This window comes from Martes martes (assembly GCF_963455335.1).
Source record: "Martes martes genome assembly, chromosome: 9".
NCBI lineage: Eukaryota > Metazoa > Chordata > Mammalia > Carnivora > Mustelidae > Martes > Martes martes.
This window is the reverse complement of record NC_137896.1, coordinates 104819392-104835996: the sequence shown is the minus strand read 5'-3', so window position 1 is coordinate 104835996 and position 16605 is coordinate 104819392. Positions and strand designations below refer to the sequence as shown.

Genomic DNA, 16605 nt, shown 5'->3' with positions numbered 1-16605 from the left:
AAGTGGATAGAAGGCGCAGGACAAATGTCACGGTCTGCTGAAGTGCGAACAGGAGGCTGAGTTCTGCTTTGGGTCCCGCTCTTCAGTGTGGGTGGGAGCATTTCAGACCCGAGTGGATGCTAGTAGGTCTCTCTCTCTCTCTCTCTCTCTCTCTCTCTCTCTCGGCTCCCCCAGCCATGAGCACGCCCCAGACCCCCTGCCCCTGGGAAGGGCCGCACCACGTACACCTCAGGCCGGGTGGATTCACACTGGTCTTTTATTGGCTTTTCTGTGGCAGCCTGGATCCCTCAAGCTGCTCCCCACTCCTCAGTCCTGCAGCACCTTCCTGGCTTCCACTCTGGGGACCTTGCCGGGAGCGGCCAGCTGGGCACGGTCTTCTCCCAAGTCCCAGCCAACAACCGGGGCCCCGTGCTCGGGCTACTTCCTTGAGACAAACCCGGGTTTCCCATGGCTTCCCCTTTGGTGCCGGGCTCCCTAGACAGGGGTGCGTTCCTGCGTTGGGCACAGCCAAGCTCTCCCAGGGACTAGGCTCCAGCCCAGAACCCGGGCAGTGCCTCCCTGGCTCAGGCCCCTTCAGACCCCACACAGCACAGTGCAGCACTGCAGCCTCTGGCCTAAAGCTTGGTGTTGAGGTGGAAGAAGTGGGGTGCCGCGTAGGTTGTGGCAGGAGGCACATGCCATGCGGACGAGGCCGGGCAAAGTCTGTGGCGAAGGGCGCTGTCGAAGGACGCTGGGGGGAAGTGCATCAGACCCGTGGCCATGGGTGAGGGCGCTGTCGTGGCCAGGAAGTGGGCCGGGAAGGCAGGGATGACCAGGGGGCTGAAGGGGAGTGTGGCCTGGCTCTTTAAGTGGTCCGGGGTGCCGGCAAAGTTCAGCGGGCAACGCAGCATGCTGCCCCTATAGGCCTCGGGAAGGGCAGGCCCCAGCGTGGGGCCCAGCAGGCAGGATACGGCCAAGCCAGACCCCATGGATTTGGCCCCACACTCCTTGGCATCCACCTCCTTAAGAAAGGGAGACACGGCCCGCAGTTTTTTGCCACCAGGGGCAAACCCCTCTTCTTCCAGGCTACGCTTGTTGCTCAGACCTGTGCTGCCAGGGAAGGCAGAGAGGGGAGCAGGGCTCTCAGCAGGTACCTTGGCCATGGGGGACACCCAGCAGGCTTTGGGCTTGGGGTAGGGGCTGCCCTTCCTAGAGCTGCCCTTCTGGAATGCAGATGGGCGGTCGGCATCCCCGCCCCACACCAGCTGGGACTCCTTGACCGCCCGGCCCTCCTCTTTGCCAGGAGGCCCCAAGAGCACCCCATCTTTAAAACTGGGGAAGAAGTCCCGAGGGTGCTGGCTGACAGGCTTCAGCACCTCAGTGGGGTATGCATGGAAACAGCCAGTGAAGACGGGGGCTGGCAGGTGGGGACCCCCAGGAGCCTCCTCCCTGAGGCTGCCACCAGGGGCCTGTAATCCCTCCTGAGGGCTCAGCCGGTGCCTGGAGTTCTCAGCTGGCTTTCCTGGGCGCTGCGGACTTTCCGAGAGGAGAACAGCTTCGGAGGCCTGGGGGTCCCTGTTAGGGCTGCCGGCCCCATGGCGACAGCCCTCCTCCTGGCACCGCAAGGCCTCTGCCTTGCTCACTTGGGCCAGGAGTTTCTTTTTGGCCAGTGGTGACATGATGCCATGTGTTCCTTTGCAGTAGAAGCTGGACAGGAGCCGCTTGTAGGCCTCAGGGCAGCCGCTGACACCGGTGAACGGTAAAGAGGGCCCCAGGGCCGGGCCTGGCTGTTCTGGGCCCTCCCTGGGGGGTTCCTGGCTGGGAAGCTGTGCCAGGTCAGGGGCAGCATCGGTTTTTGTCTTTCCAGGCACCATCTAGAAGGAGAAAAGGCCATGTCTCAGGGTTAGGTATGAGGCAAGTATCGTGACCCGGCGACCCTGTGGCAGCTAGGGGCACACCCAAGAGCCTCTGTTCGCCCTTCCAGCACCTTTGTGAGAAGCTTCCCAAAGGTATTCTGTCCTCTGAACAGACACAGCCTGGTATCAGGACACAGGGTTTGGTGACCGAGGTGCAGACTGGAGTTCAGACCAGACATGGCCCCCCACGGATCTGCCCTCAGAGCAGGTTCTGGGTTTCCTGGGCAGGGAGCTCTGCAGCCATGGTGTGGGTGGGGACGGTGAGGCCCAGGGTCCGCTGGTGTCCCCAGGCAGGCTCAGAGGTTACCTGGTCCAAGCGTTTCTCCTCCTTGGCCTTCTTCAGCTTCTCAGGGGCCCCGTCATCGCCCCGGGGCTCCTTGGCCATCTTGTACTGCTTCCTGGGCTTGGAAGGGGGCAGCGGCTTGTCGTCCTCCCCCTTCAGATGCCGCACATATGGGAGTACCAGCCTGAGGAGGAGGACAGCGTGTCTACCAGGAGGCCGGCCCATGCCACAACGCCCCACTGTCTGGGCCCCCTGGCCTCCCCGCACCGTCAACACTCCTGCCCGCCCCTGGGGCCCATGCTCTTCCTCGTCTGGGCTGGGATGAGCACAGCGCACACTGCTCAGGCGGCCCGTGGTGTGTCCACACCACACTCCACTCCTCGCCCTGCCGCAGCTGTGCCCCGCTCCACGGTGCCAGCCAAGGTCACCGCCGGGGTCTCCGGCCAGCCGTACCTCTCATAGTGGCGGCGTGTGCACGTGGCTGCGCTCGTGCTGCCCGGGCTGCCCCCCAGCTCGTCGTACACGTTCTTCCAGAGGCGGCGGCCCGTCACCTGCAAGGGCACCACGTGAGGCCACGACCGGTGCACACTCCCCTGGTAGTGGGGCGTCCTGGCAGCTCCAGACCCCCGCTTGGCAGGCATGGGGGCAAGGACTGCAGTTTTGCAGCTGCTTCTCCGGCAGCGGCAGTGGGGCGGTGGGGCTCCCCTGGCCGCTAGCCAGTTCTCCCCCCTAGGGGCCGCCACCTGACTGCCAACCAAGCAGCTTTTCTGGCACTGGGGGCGGGGTGAGGGGGTGGGTGGGGTGGGTGGGAGGTTGCACGAGGAAGACAGAACAGATGGGAAGACAGGAAGACTTGCTTTGAGCAGCAAAGTACCAGGACAAGGCAGGCTCTCTTCCCCACAGCATGTGGGATAGCCGTGGAAGAGACAGGGTTTGGGGCCCTGCCTCTTCCTCCTATCTGGCCGTGAGGACAGCTCTGTCCCCAGACCAGGCTTTTCCTCCTCAGGTCCCCACAGGGTCCAGGGGGGACAGGGTGCAGGATGCCACATGCTGAGGACTCAGAGGTACCCTCCTTACCATCTCATAGGCCCCCAGCTTCTCCACTGCTTTGTAGATTTTCCACAGGTTAACTGGAGAAGAGAGAGGGCAGGGCCCCGTCAGTCTCCGTGGGAGGAAGGGGTAGCCAACGGCCCATTCCCCTGGACCTGTCAGGTGGGCACAGAACCAGCACACGCCCAGACAGGGTCAATGCAATGGATGGCTGGGCCAGGCCCTGAGTGCTGGGGGCCTGGTGGCCGGTGAGGACAGAAATCCGGCCCCACCCGCTGCAGCCCTGCTCCTGGAGGGGGGCGCCCTTTCTGTGTGCGACCCCTGTGGGCTGGCATCACCCAGGGCTGCCCAGAGTGGGGGTGCCTGCCCAACACCCTGCCTGGATGGGATCCCCTACCGGGCTCCCCCTCCCTGCCTGCACCCCAGGGACGCACTCTGCTTGAAGCCGAGATGGGGCACCCTCTCGATGGGCGTGTGTCGCTCCTTCATGAACTTGTAGAGGCTGACCAGGAAGGCCTGCTCCTCCTCCCGCTCCTGGTCCTCCTCCCGCTCCCCGCCTGCCTCGGGGGAGTCCTGGAAAGAACAGGAGGCATTGGGATGAGCCCCCAGTTGGTGGGTGGCTGGGGACAGGCGGAACCACCGGCTGCTGGGGAGGAAGGAATGGTGTGGCCCCCAACCCCAGGCTCCTGCAGGAGGAAGCAGGCCCCCAGGTGCCCAGCTTACAGCTCTGGGCTAGAGCGCCTGTTTCTGGCATCAGAAAGGTGCATCTGTCAGCTGTTAGTGCCCAGGACCCCAGGTCACGGTCCACAGTGGCCGGGCTCCAGAGACGGCCAGAGGAGCAGCCCTGCAGCTTCTCCGGGCTCTCTAGGCACAGACCACTTCTCTGTAGTGCTCTAGATTTGTTCTGTCTGCATCCCAGCTCCTCTACCAGACTGTGAGCTCCTGGTGGCAGGCTCCTGGGGACCCCTGTGGTCAAAGCCAAAGGAATGAAATGCCTGGTGTTTTCTGGCACTGCAGGGTCGTGTGTCCACCGAGCTTTTGCCGTAGCGGCCTGCCTCTCTGAGCCGCCAGTCTGCTGGCGAAGCCCTGTCCTGCGTTCCTGACGGCCCTGTCAGGTGCACCAGACTTTTGGTTTCTGCTTCCAGAGGGGCAATTTCTGCTGAGGCTTTTTTTTTGTTGGTGGTGGCTTAGGGCAGAAGGGTATAATTGGGCTGGGGCTCGGGGCTTGGAGAACAGATAGCTCCCAGGTCCTGGATGGGGACACCCCAAACACCAGAAGCAGGTAAATCATCTGGGCCGGAAACAGTCCAGGGAGCTGTGCATTCCCAAGACATTCAAGTACCACGGCAGTGTTTCTGACCCCTGATAACAAATGGCTCACGAACTCACGCATCACCTAAGAAACTGTAACGTACTGGGGACCCCCGAGAGCTGGTCTGGTGCAGGCCTCAGAAGGAAGGCCCTCTCGCGGCTGCTCTTCCCATGAATCCGCTTTTCCATGCAAGCTGTTAAGAGCGTTTACCGTTTCCAACTACTCTTCTGTATGGATCGGGATTTTCACTCCAGACTGTGCCACCAGAGCAAACGGCCGGAAGGAGTGGGTGTTGAGGCCAGCGCTCCACAACGTCCCCCGTGGCTCCCTCTCAGCCCACACTCACCAAAAGAGCCTCAGTGGTCTCACTGAGTGACTTTGATATCCACGCTGTGAACTTGGAGGGAGGCATGGGTGTACGTGTGGTTTGTCCTAAAACAGTGCTTTTACCTGCTTTATTTATCAGGGTTCCGGGCAAATCACTTGCTAAGAGGGTTCTGCTAGGACAACTAAGTCTGAAACCCCTGCCACGGGTGACAGGCGGGTCCTGTGTCCCTGGTTCCCAGTTCCCACAGCTCCTGATGGAGGCTGGAAACTGCAGGGCCGAGCCCCACTCCTGGCTCTGCCGGCTGGAGGGTTGGGAATACACCCTCCTGAGAGCCCGGGGAGTCCCCAGGTTCACCTGGGAGGCTGTGCACAGGGGAGGGGGAGGGCAGGGAAGAGGCTCCCCAGGAGTCACCCCCCCAACTCACCTCCAGATGGACGGGGCTCTGGCTCCTGCTCTGCTCACCATGGGGTTGGGGGGACACAGGTGGGTCAAGGGATTCACCCTCCTCTGACTGTTTCTTTTTCCCTTTGACAGGAGGTGCTGCACGGAGAGAAGCAGAAGGGGAGGGGGAGAGAGCGCTTGAGGTAGAGGCTGAAGAATAGGCAGTGAGGAGCGGTCCTCCAGGAGAGACAGCAGGTCCTCCCACCCCCTACCAAACCTGGCAGGTGGGAAGCCATGTGTCCTCTGCCCCCTGGGCCCTGACTGCACGCAGGCTGGCTCTCCACAGGCGCCTACGGGGTCACTCTGGCGGCCCACACTGCTCTCCCTCCTCTCTGCGGGGCTCACCCCTAACTGGGCCCCACATCTGCTGCTGTTCCCTCCTCTGTTCCGGCCAACCCCCCATATCTTTGAAGGAAAGACCACCTAAACCACCCCGGAGTCAAGTCAGAGGAGGGTAAGGTTGGGGCTGCGGCGCTCAGGGAAATCCTGTCTCAAAAGCTGCCCCACATTCAAGCAGAGTTTCCACAGCCCCTTGGCCAAACTGGGAAGTTGCTGAGGCTCCCACATTCGGGAGTCCAGAAGCACCAGGGCGGGTGCTGGATTCTCCAGGAGGAATCAGAAGACTAGAAGCTCCTATTTATGAAACACTGGACCTTTTTATGCACACCTGCAGAGTCCTAAGTGCCCCTAATTAGGCCACTTGCTCCTCTCACCTGCAAGGGTCTGGTAACCCTCCAGGTCTCACTCGACAAGCCACTTCCTCTGAGCGGCCTTCCTCAGCCCCCAGCCAAGCACAGCGCTCCTGTTTCTCGTCACCCTTGTGGCGGTTCGCAGTCACCAGGACCCACTGCCCACCACACATCAGGCTTCCTGAAGGTTCAGTGAGCCCCCCCCCCCAACCCGGTATCCGCACAGTGGGTGCCAGGTTTCAGGGTTTCAGGGAGCAGGCACGAGTCTCACAACAACCTGCACCGGGGTGGGGCTGGATTTTACTAAGGGCAGCCATGAGCTGATAGCTGCAGAAACTTCCAGAAACCCCTGGAATGCTGGAACCGGCCTCAGGCCCGCTGACAGGCCGCAGGGCACCTGCGCTCAGGAGCCCAAGTTGTTAGATCACCCCTTCTTTCCTTCTAACTCGCCTTTCCTTTGTGTTAGTCTAGTGTGAGCTGTCCCATTCTCTGGGTTTGCTCCTACTTTGGAAATCCCTCCTGCTGGGCACCTGTGACAGTCCCCTCTGGTCCTAGAGAGAGAATCTCCTAACAATAAACCCAGACCCATGTGACCCACGTGGCCAGAACGGGCTGGTGACACTTCACTCATGCCGTCTGGGTGGGTCCCTGGCTCTTGCACATATGTTTTCTTCTTCTGAAGCCAGAGAGGCCAAGTTGCCTGTCTCCCCAGGAGACCCGGGCTCAAAACGAGGTCTCTCTGAGCACCAAGCCAAGTGGCCTGGCCGCCACTGTGGCTGCTGTCGTTACCACCAGGATCTGCGGAGCCTTGATGAAGAGTCCAAATAAACCTGGGGGAGAAACCCACGCTAAGGCTTGTCAAAAAGAAAGACAATCGGCCTTCCTCTCAGGCTGGTTTCTGATCAATCGAGACATGATCAATATCCCAAAATAACAAGGTTTTAACAACTGAACCCCCTCCACCCCCGCCCAGCAGGCTGATCCCTTTCCTACTGCATTTTTGGGTGACTCTGTGCCTCAGTCTTCCCTTCTGTGAAATGGGAGAGAACGACCTTGAGTCCTTTGCTCACTGTCCTCCAATTGGTGAAGTCTCCCCCGTCAGTGGCAGACCTGCTTCCACCAGCTCTTCTCCTTGCCTCCCCTGCCCCCTCTGCCTGTTTTCACACCCTCTCTGCCTTCTTTCCCGCTGGTCCAGCTTCTCAGCATCAAAGGACTCTCTCCATCCTGAGCCCCTCCCTGTGGTGTTTCTGCGGCTTCTCACTGGAGCTGCCTGCAAACTTGCTCCAGGCCCCTGGCAAGTCGCTGCCCTTGACCACCAAAGACTAAGGTGGTAGGACCAGGGCCCGTTAGAATCACGAGGGAGCGCTTTGAGACTCTGATGACTGTGTTCCCCTACTCCCCCGCCCCAGTCTGATTTAAGGTTCTGCGAGGAGCATCAGAGTTTAAGGCTCCCTGAGGATCTCAAAGGGCGAGCCAGTTTGAGAGCCACAGGGCCCGAGGACCTCTGTCCCTTCTGCCTGGTTCCAGAGTTGGCGAGCTCTGGCTGGGCCACACTGAGGGAAACCTCCTGGAGTCGGGCACTCGGGTTACCTGGAAAGGAGGTCACCAATCTGAGCTGTTTAACCCCAGACAGGAAAGGACCAGAGCTCTTGCCTAGAGCCACAAAGGGAAATGCTCTCTTTATCTTTGTGTCCAGCTGAGTCCCCAAATGAACTCAGCCTCCCTTCTCTCCCAACCAGGCTCGCTAGCAATGCTCTCTGCCCTGGCAGGGCCTTCTGGGCCTCCACCTGCATAGCCTTAGCTGAGGGAGAGCCCCCTCGTTCTCCAGGAAGCCCTCTGTCCTGTGCATGACTCCCCTACACCCTCCTTTCCCCAGTCATGTGTAGACCAGGGTTCCTGCTAATCTTCATTTGGAAAAGGGATCTGCTAGGAAAACTAGGTCTGAGACCCCTGCCACAAATGACAGACAGGTCCCCCGTCTACCTGCCATGCTCCCAGCTCCCCCACCGTCCAGTGCAGCTCACACAGGGCTGGGCTGCTCTCCTGGCTCTGCAGGGGAAGGAAGGGGCTTGGGGACCAGAAATCCTAGGTTCCCAGCCACATCCAGCCTGCGGAGGCAGGAGAGTCCCACTTGCTCCTGAATGACTGCTGCTGCCAGGAGCCACTGAGTTCCTGTCCCTCTCTCACCACAAAGCCTCAGATGCCCCATTGTAAAGGGGAGGTGGATCCACTCTGTGAGAAGAAAACCTCTGCTTGCCAAAGGACTGTCATTCAGACATGGCTTTTTCCATCCAGGAAGCAATAATGACAATAATGGTGATTATTATTTCATGTTTACTTTGAACACATCTGGGATCTATAAGGTGTGAGATAGGGATCTAATCCTATTTCCCCCCAACGGTTAGGTGGTCCCAGTACAGACCGAGTGATGCCCTTCCCCCAGCAATCTGAAATGCTACTCTCCCTGTAACCTAAAGGCTGAGAAGGAACACATCTGAAACTGTTTCTGGACTTTTCTGTTCTGTTTCATTTACTATGGCATGCTGACACTAGTGCACACTGTTTTAATTGTAAAACAGCTTAATATCCAGAGGGCAAGTCCCCCATCATTAGTCTTTTTAAATCTTTTTTTTTCTGAACTTCAGGATAGTTTTATCACATTCCTTTAAAAAAGAAAACAAACCACTGGGGTTTTGGTTGAACTGCATTTAAATTTACAATCACTTTGAAGAGAAGTAACACCTTTCCAATGCGGCATCTTTGGGACTGCACGTCTCCCAGATTCAGGCTTCCCCCTGCTGTCCTCAGATATTCCTTCTTAAAGGCCTTGTGTTTCCCATTAAGGTTATTCTTCAGGTTTTGGGCAGCTAGATAATAGTGTGAGAAAAGCTTTGGTAACCTACAGTAGAACTTCGCTCTACAGCCACCGCTGTTCCTTCCTGTCACTGCTGGAAAGAGGACGGGGGCTGCTGTTTGGGCCAGGATAGAAGCCCCTGTCCCCTGATGACCCAGTGCCTCACTGGGCAGTGAGTAGGGGTGGCCGAATGCTGGGCAGGGGGATTGCCCAAGGCCCTTCTGAAACTGGGAACCTGATTTCTGTTTAACTCCATGGCCTGTGTTGAAGTCAAGCTTAACCCCCAGGTCTGAGTGCTCGCTTCGGCAGCACATATACTAAAACCCACAGGTCCGAAAGTCACAGCGGTGAAGAGGTTGGTTTAAGTCACTAAGTCCAAGGAGGCTGCTTCCTGAAGGCTGCTTGTTCTCCAGCAATTCCCTACTTCTCTCTCCACACTATATACACTGAACCAACTCCAACCAGTGCTCCTGGTGGGCCCTGGACTAGGCATTTTGCTTCACTGACTCTAGCCACCCAATGGATACTATCTCCCCCTTTTTACAGATACAACACAGAAGGATCCCAGAGGTTCAATAACTCGCCTGAGGTCACGCAGCTTCCTAGTGACAAAGCTGGGATTCAGAACCAGAACAATCTGTCCCAGGGCTCCGAACCCTGCAAGCTAGGGTTTTTAACAGAAGCAGGGGGTCCCCAAGCTCCGTATCTGCTCAAAGCGTGTGGGCTTGCTTCTAATCCCAAGTGGGTCTGCAATCTCCCATCTCACCACTCCTGTTAATCTGCTAAAAAGAGTCTGCCTCTACTGACAAGCTAAAATCAGGCAGGAGCGGGACAAGAGCATGGGGAAGGGGCTCTGACTCCGGAGAGGAGCTCCTTCCACCAAGTCAGCCTCTGCTTCGGGGCTCCCGCTCCCCGGTCCGCACCGTGGGTGTGCCAGACCCCCATGCATCTGATGTTCTAAGCAGAACAAAGTGAGAAACAAGGCTTCCCACACAAACAACAGCCAAGCATGTGCTTGTGTACACAGACCTCCCCACTGTGTGTACACCCCCCCCACAGGGAGATCGGAGGTCTGCGTGTCCTGCTCACTCCCCTCTGTGTGTCACTGTCCAGAGCACTGTGGGGCCAGGAGCAGGTGCTCCATAAACAGCCACAGGGGTGCAGTATGAGCTACTTGATCTCAGATGCTCCTGGTACAGAGAGGGGCCTGGGCTATGACTAGTTCAAGGCCACAGAGTGTGTCAGAGACCTAGTGCCAGACCCCACCACCTACCACCTATATCTCCTCTCTCTCATCCTCCCCCCCTCCCTCCTCCCCCTCCATCTCTCTCTCTCCTCTCTCTCTCTCTCTCTCTCTCTGCCTGCCCTGCCCCGCCCCGCCCCATTCACCCTTGGTGTAATGGGAAGGAAGCAACACTTCCTTTCATGAAAAGTCACCCACTGGGAGCACTGCGTCAATTACGACAATAATGGTAACAGGCGTCTCAATAACAACCAGCAGAAACCGCCCCACCTCGCCCGAGGTTGTTGGCTTAAGTTTCTCTTAGTTTGAGCTGGAGCTAAAACAAAGACAGCCTTTGAGGCGGCCGGTCCACTCCGTGGCCCAGAAGCCGGCTGCCTGGCGGAGTCTCAGTGCGGAGCTCTCACCAGTGGGCAGTGTGGGGAGGGAGGAGCCGCCAAGGGCTGTGCTCCAGCCAGCACTGAGGATAGCTGAGCTGGACACGAGACCCCTGAAGGCACATAGTACAGCTTCTGCCCGGCTCTGCCTCAGTGTCTCAGCCGGGACCTGGGGGAAACAGGGTTTGAGAGCAGAGGGGCCAAGAGGACAGTCTTGAGAGAAATATAGAAAGGTAGGGGACATGAGGGCTCCAAATATAAGACTACCAACTCCTGACCCCAGTGGGACGCCTGTCCCCCTTTTGCCAGCTCTGGTATGTCCTTAAAGACCCTATTCGGGACAAAGCTGACTCCTCACTGTCTCGCCTCTCCAGGCCTGGGAGGTAGCTGATAATAGTAACAGTTCCTCCTAAGGATGGTTTCCTATGTCCCCATGAACTATATTCCGTGTTCCCATTCCACTTATGGAGAAACCAGGCTCTGTGGCTTGTCCAAGACATGGCCCAAGAGTAGAGACACGGCCAGGATGGGAGGAAGGCTGCCTAACTCCTGCCTGGGGCACTCCATGGCCTATGGCTTTTCCACCCCCCACCCCCCACTCAGAGACCCCAGGGGCCTAACAGGGGGTGTGGGCAGTACCTGGTCAGTTTATCACCATGTAACAGGAAGGCAAGAGGGAGGGGAGAGGTGTTGGAGGACTGCCTCTCCAGACCTCACTCTAAGCCTCAGTTTCTCTGACTGGATGTCAAAGAAAGAGGGCCTGATCCTCTGAGGTCCTTTCTCCCTCTCCTCTGCCACTCCAGAGTTCTAGCCCCAGGTGGGTGCCCAGCGTTCCAGTGGAGTCTGGAATTCGGTGGTGGGGAGAGTGGGGGGACGGCAGACTCTCTAGCCACTATCTCCCATTCCTCCTTTGCCCTGGCAGGCATCTGGGCACAGAGATGCTGACGCCCCCAATAGTGGTCCTTCAGAGGGGTCGAGAAGCACCTGTTGGCCTCCCCTCGGCCCCGCAGACTCCTCCCAGCTGGCTAACCACCCGGCAAACAAAGGGCCGCAGGGCCTGGCCAGCGCAGTGACCACAGACCTGCACCATGAGCCCTCGCAGTCCGGCGCTTGGAAGGCCCCGCCACCCGCACCCCACCCAACGTTGGCGGGGCTGGGGGGACTTGAACCCCGCTTGAGGGCGCCCCCGGGACACTCTGCGGGAGGGACCGAGAGGCGGCCACTCCGCAGCTCTTCCAGAGCGCGAAGCCAAACATCTCTCCTCGCACGTTCGCAGCCTGAGCTTCAACTCTCAGCCCCCATCGCTCCCGGGGCTGCCACCCTGTCCCTTCTGGAAATCGGAGGAAAGAGAAGAAAAACGCAAGAAAGAAGACGACAGCAAAGAGGGAAGCTACTGCCGGCGGGCAGAAGATGGACAGGGACAAGAATAAGAGAGAATGGAGAGGAAAAGAGAAAAGGGAAGAGAAAAGAGAAAGAGAAAGGGTAGGGGGCGGGAAGCCGGTAACCGCCGAAGGATCAGAACACCCCTCTACTGAAAGAGGAACAGTTGATTCTTCAAAGTGCATTGAGCAAGTTCTTCAAAACCCGCGCAGAGTCACTTTCAGGAAACGGCGGCCGCAGTGGAAAGCGCCCAGCGCGCGCCCAGGGACCCCGGTGCCTCTTCTCGGCGGCGCCGGCGAGTTCTGAGAACCGCGGGGATGTGACGGGGCGGGCGGGGGTGGGGGTGGGGGCAAATGGGGGCTGGGAGTCGGAGAAACTGCTGCGGACAGCCTGTCACAACAAATTAGCTGAGACCAGCTCGAGATTGAAACCACAGCAGGAAGTGGGATGACAGAACCGTACAGGACTTGGTAAATTTCAGCCAAAAGACGACGAAAAGAGTTTCGAGATAAACGTCCGGGAAGCCCCTGGCCGCCAAAACTTTTTGTCTTTCCTTTTTTCGAAGAGTGTGCGCCGACACCCAGCCTCACCCTCTCCCGCGCAGGGCGGAGGGCGCTGGCGCCCCAGGCCGGGCTAGGTCGCCGGCGCCTTGGACCGGGAGTCCACTCCCCACCCACCCCCCCAGTCCCGCTTCGCCCCTTCTAGCGGCCCCGACGGCCACGAGGGCCTGAAGGGGATCTGGCAGGGCAATCTCGCCCCCCTCCACGGGGCCGCCAGCCCCGTCCCGGGACAGGCCACGGAGCCGCTTACCCATGGCCCGGCGAGGTTCGTCAGCGCCCGCCCGAGGGGCTCGGCACGATCGGCTCTCCGACCCCGCGCTCTCCGCGCAACTGGCCAGAGACGCCGCAAGCCTGCCGCCTCCCCGCGGCCCAGTCCCGCCCCGCCCCGCCCGGGCACCGCCCCCGCCCCGCTCTGGGCTCCGGTTGGTGGGCCCAATTTTTCCGCGGGGGGGCGGGGGCCGCCCCCGAACCCGGGGGCCTCTGGGAGTTGTAGTGCGCTTTCCGTCTCCCCAGGCTCAGAGACCCAGGTATCTGAAGGAGGCTCTTTGGCTACAGGGCCTGAGGCAGGACACCCCGGAATCACTGCTGCCTGTGCCTTAAGGGGCAAAACTAGTCTTGGAAAATTCCTCCTTGCTCTTCAGTAGGGCACTGGGGCTGAGTGGGGTGAGCAAAGTGCTTCTGACTTTGACTTGAACTGGGTCACGGGTATTTTCCAACTCCCACCCTGACCAACATGGAAGTAGAGGTGGTTGGTGTTAGCTAAACAAGGCTAGCCCAAACTAGCGAGTCCTTTGGTCAAAGTTCTGTGGGGTCCCAGAAACACGTGGGGCCGGAGGCCTGCCCACTGTGGCCAATGTCCATAGATGTCGCAAGGACAGAGACTGGCAGATACAAAGCATTCCAATGAGGCGGCATGAACCCTGCTTGGGGAGTAGAGGGTGAGGCAAGGGTGAGGTGGGCACCTGAGGAGCTGCTGAGCCTGCTGCGGCAGCTTCCACCAAAGGGAGGAGTTAGTTTTCCACGCTAAACTGAGGCTCGCCTTCAAGAGCCCAAGGTCTCACAGCATCATTCACAACAGCCAAAAGGTGGGAACAACCATGGACGTGAACAGATGAATGGATAAAATGTGTTATGTCCATTAATGGAGTATCATTCAGTCTTGAAAAGGAAACAAATTCTGACACATGCTACATGGATGAACCTCGATGACATTATGCTCAGTGAAATAAGCCAGACATAAAAGGACCGATGCTATTATAGTCCACTTATGTGAGGCACTTAGAGAACAATTCATAGAGACAAATAGTAGAATGGTGGTTGCCTAGGGTTTGGGGGGAGAGAGGAATGGGGAGTTGTTTAAGAAATACGGAGTTTCAGTTTTACAAGGTGAAAAAGTAGCAATGGATGGTGGCCTGAATGTACTTAATGCCACTGAAATATACACTTAAAAATGGTTATAATGGTAAATTTTATGTTATGTATATTTTACCACAATTTGAAGAAAAAAGAGGCTATGGTCTCAACATTTGGCTAGCTAGGACTTGAACCCTGTTGCTGACTCATGGTTGGCACTCACATTATTTTTTGTTGATTAGTTCTAATATAACAACTCTAGGTATTTCCCGCCATCACTGTCCCCATTTTGTAGGGTAAAACTGAGGCTCTTGGAGGTTAATTGGCTCAAGTGATACAAGTGGTAAGTGGCAGAGCCTGAGCTAAATCCAGACACTGGGGCTCCAGAAAGACCTCCTTAATCATCTCCCTCAGCCATTCCTTGGCAGCACCATTAACAAAATCAGGGACTACAGCCTGAGGAGGAGAGAGCATAAGGGGAAGACAGAGCGCTAGTGAGGAAGTGATGGGCCAGCAAGACGTCCACAAGGAGCTTGAACTGAGTCCTGGAATCCAGGAGTGAGGTGCTGACTCGAAATTCAGATGGCTGAGCAACCTTCATGACCCAGGCACACCAAACTTTTTTGTACCCATTCCTGCCCACCTGTCATCCTAAACAAATGGACCAGGGCGGCAGGTTGTTTAGACCCTGGGATGGAAGATCTCTGTCATCTGAGAGGTGACAACACTGTTAAGCTCTCTTGTCTCCTTATAATGGGGTGGTTTGTAAGAGCCAGTGCCCGTAGATTTAGGAACAAATGCATCATCGACAATATTTAGTGACTGCCCAGAACAACTGTTATCATGGTGACTATGCTAGTGTGCTCCACTTCCCCGTTTCCAAACTCTCCAGGATAGCTGAGGCTGTGGTGGGGTGGCTGACACGGCAGTACAATGCCATCAGGAAGCTGAATGGCCCGTTTAGTCCCACTTTCCATAAGTCCCCATTCCATAAGGATTTATTGCCTAAGGTTTGGGATAGAGAACTGGCTGCTCCCCTCAGGGTCACAGTCATAGGCAAATCCTCCCTCCTGTATTGGATACCCACCTCTGACAAGGAACTCACTACTTTACAAATCAGCAGCTCATCCCACCAAGGAATAGGGTTATTCTGCCATCCAGGCAGCCAACCACACTCTTACAGACAGTGGCTGTTGTGCAAAGCCTCAGCAAGTCAACACCTGCCTCTGCCAACCTGAGAACAATATGATCTAAATTTAATTGCCTCCCGAGGCAACTGTTTGCTATAGAATGTAATTTACAATGGCCAATAAATCTTGCAGAGGAACAACATCTCCATTTGCCTCCCTAAAAGCATAAACACTTCCATTGCTCAACCTTCTATGTCACACACCTCCATGTCCCACCCACAGGCCCCCTCCCCCTGTACCCTCTGACGATAGGCTCCCAGCCCAGGACAGCCTGAGAGAAGTCACCTAGCTCCTCAATGTCTTGATGTCTCTCTGTGTGTCAATAAAAACTCACAAGCAAACAAATAAACCCACTAATAAATGCATTCTTCCTGCAAAACATTACAAACAAATCGCTCCTCTCTGACACCACTCCAAAAATCATTTCCCTCCTGGCCCCAGAGATAAGGACTATCAAATTGGGTAAAATCTTCCAGAACCTTCCCCATGCATTTTAATAAATATATGTATCCACGATGTAGAAAAATATTTAGCTTTGTTTTATGGGTGTTTTTATTTTTAAAAAAATTTTTATAAGAATTTTCTTTCTTTTTTTTTTTTAAAGATTTTATTTATTTGACAGACAGAGGTCACAAGTAGGCAGAGAGGCAGGGGGAGAGGGAGGCAGGCTCCCTGCTGAGCAGAGAGCCCGATGTGGGGCTTGATGTGGGGCTCGATCCCAGGACCCTGGGATCATGACCTGAGCCGAAGGCAGAGGCTTTAACCCACTGAGCCACCCAGGCGCCCCTTTATGGGTGTTTTTAAACAGATGATACAACTCTAACTGTTCCAGTCTTGCTTTTTTGTCCAACAATAGACTTTGGAGATCTCTCCATGTCAGAACACAGATCTGCCTGTTTCCTAACTCCTGGACAGCATGCCTTGGTGTGAATCTACCACAGTATCTTTATTTAACTCCCTCTTTGATGGCATTTAATCTTTTTTTCAATTACTTGAGTCCTCTGAGAACATTCAGGACCACCTTAGAATGCTTTCAGGGCCCAAAGCCCACAAAATGTTCCCAGAGACTGAGCTAAAGCTAAAAGCTGCCTTCTCCTAACTCCCAGCACCCTTTGCTGGCCCTGTTCTTGGAAGAAAACCTGGCCCTGGAGGTTCTTCTCATCCTGGAGCTCTCCGAGCTGGAAGGCCCATTCAAGATCTGTCCACCTGGCCTCATTTTAGAGAGGCAGCCACCAGGCCCAGAGATGTTAAGTGCGTTGCACAAAGTCACACAGCACACCAGTGTTGCTTCTTCTGGGACCCACATGAACCCGTCCAGCTCACTCAGAAAACAACGCACTGCCAGTTTTTGCCCTGGGAAGCTCTGTTCCCAGGCTCAGCAGTTGCAAAAGGCCCCCAGGGCTTTGTTTTCAAAGAAGAAATGAAGCGGGAAGTATTTTTAACAGTATTTTTAACTGCTGGCCCCGCCTTGCTCCTGCCTTGCTCCCTCGTGCTAGCTGTCCAGGAAAGGCCGGCTTCACAGTGGCAATGCAACTCATGGAAAACAACAAACGCCCGAAATAGATGATACCCAAGCTCAGGAATGGAAAAAATTGGCTCATGCCTTCAAATGCCTCTTTTAGAAAAAGCCAAGAATAGCTTTCAGCCTTTGGG

The 16605-nt window shown here is 56.6% G+C and overlaps 1 protein-coding gene across 2 annotated transcripts; it reads right to left on the bottom strand.

The window, feature by feature from the left end:
• Positions 1 to 238: 238 nt before the first annotated feature.
• ARID5A (AT-rich interaction domain 5A) lies at positions 239 to 12780 on the bottom strand. 2 transcript variants are annotated; one of them, XM_080812688.1, is made up of 7 exons: positions 12660 to 12774; positions 5293 to 5408; positions 3663 to 3801; positions 3256 to 3308; positions 2632 to 2729; positions 2203 to 2362; positions 239 to 1853 (listed from the first exon to the last, which is right to left on the bottom strand). In XM_080812688.1, the coding sequence occupies exons 1-7, from the start codon at positions 12661 to 12663 to the stop codon at positions 615 to 617; spliced, it is 1809 nt and encodes a 602-aa protein (XP_080668814.1). In that variant the 5' UTR covers positions 12664 to 12774; the 3' UTR covers positions 239 to 614. The 2 variants fall into 2 exon arrangements, with proteins under 2 accessions (XP_080668814.1, XP_080668815.1); XM_080812689.1 differs by lacking the exon at positions 3663 to 3801 and having other exon boundaries at positions 12660 to 12780.
• Between the last annotated feature and the right edge of the window lie 3825 nt (positions 12781 to 16605).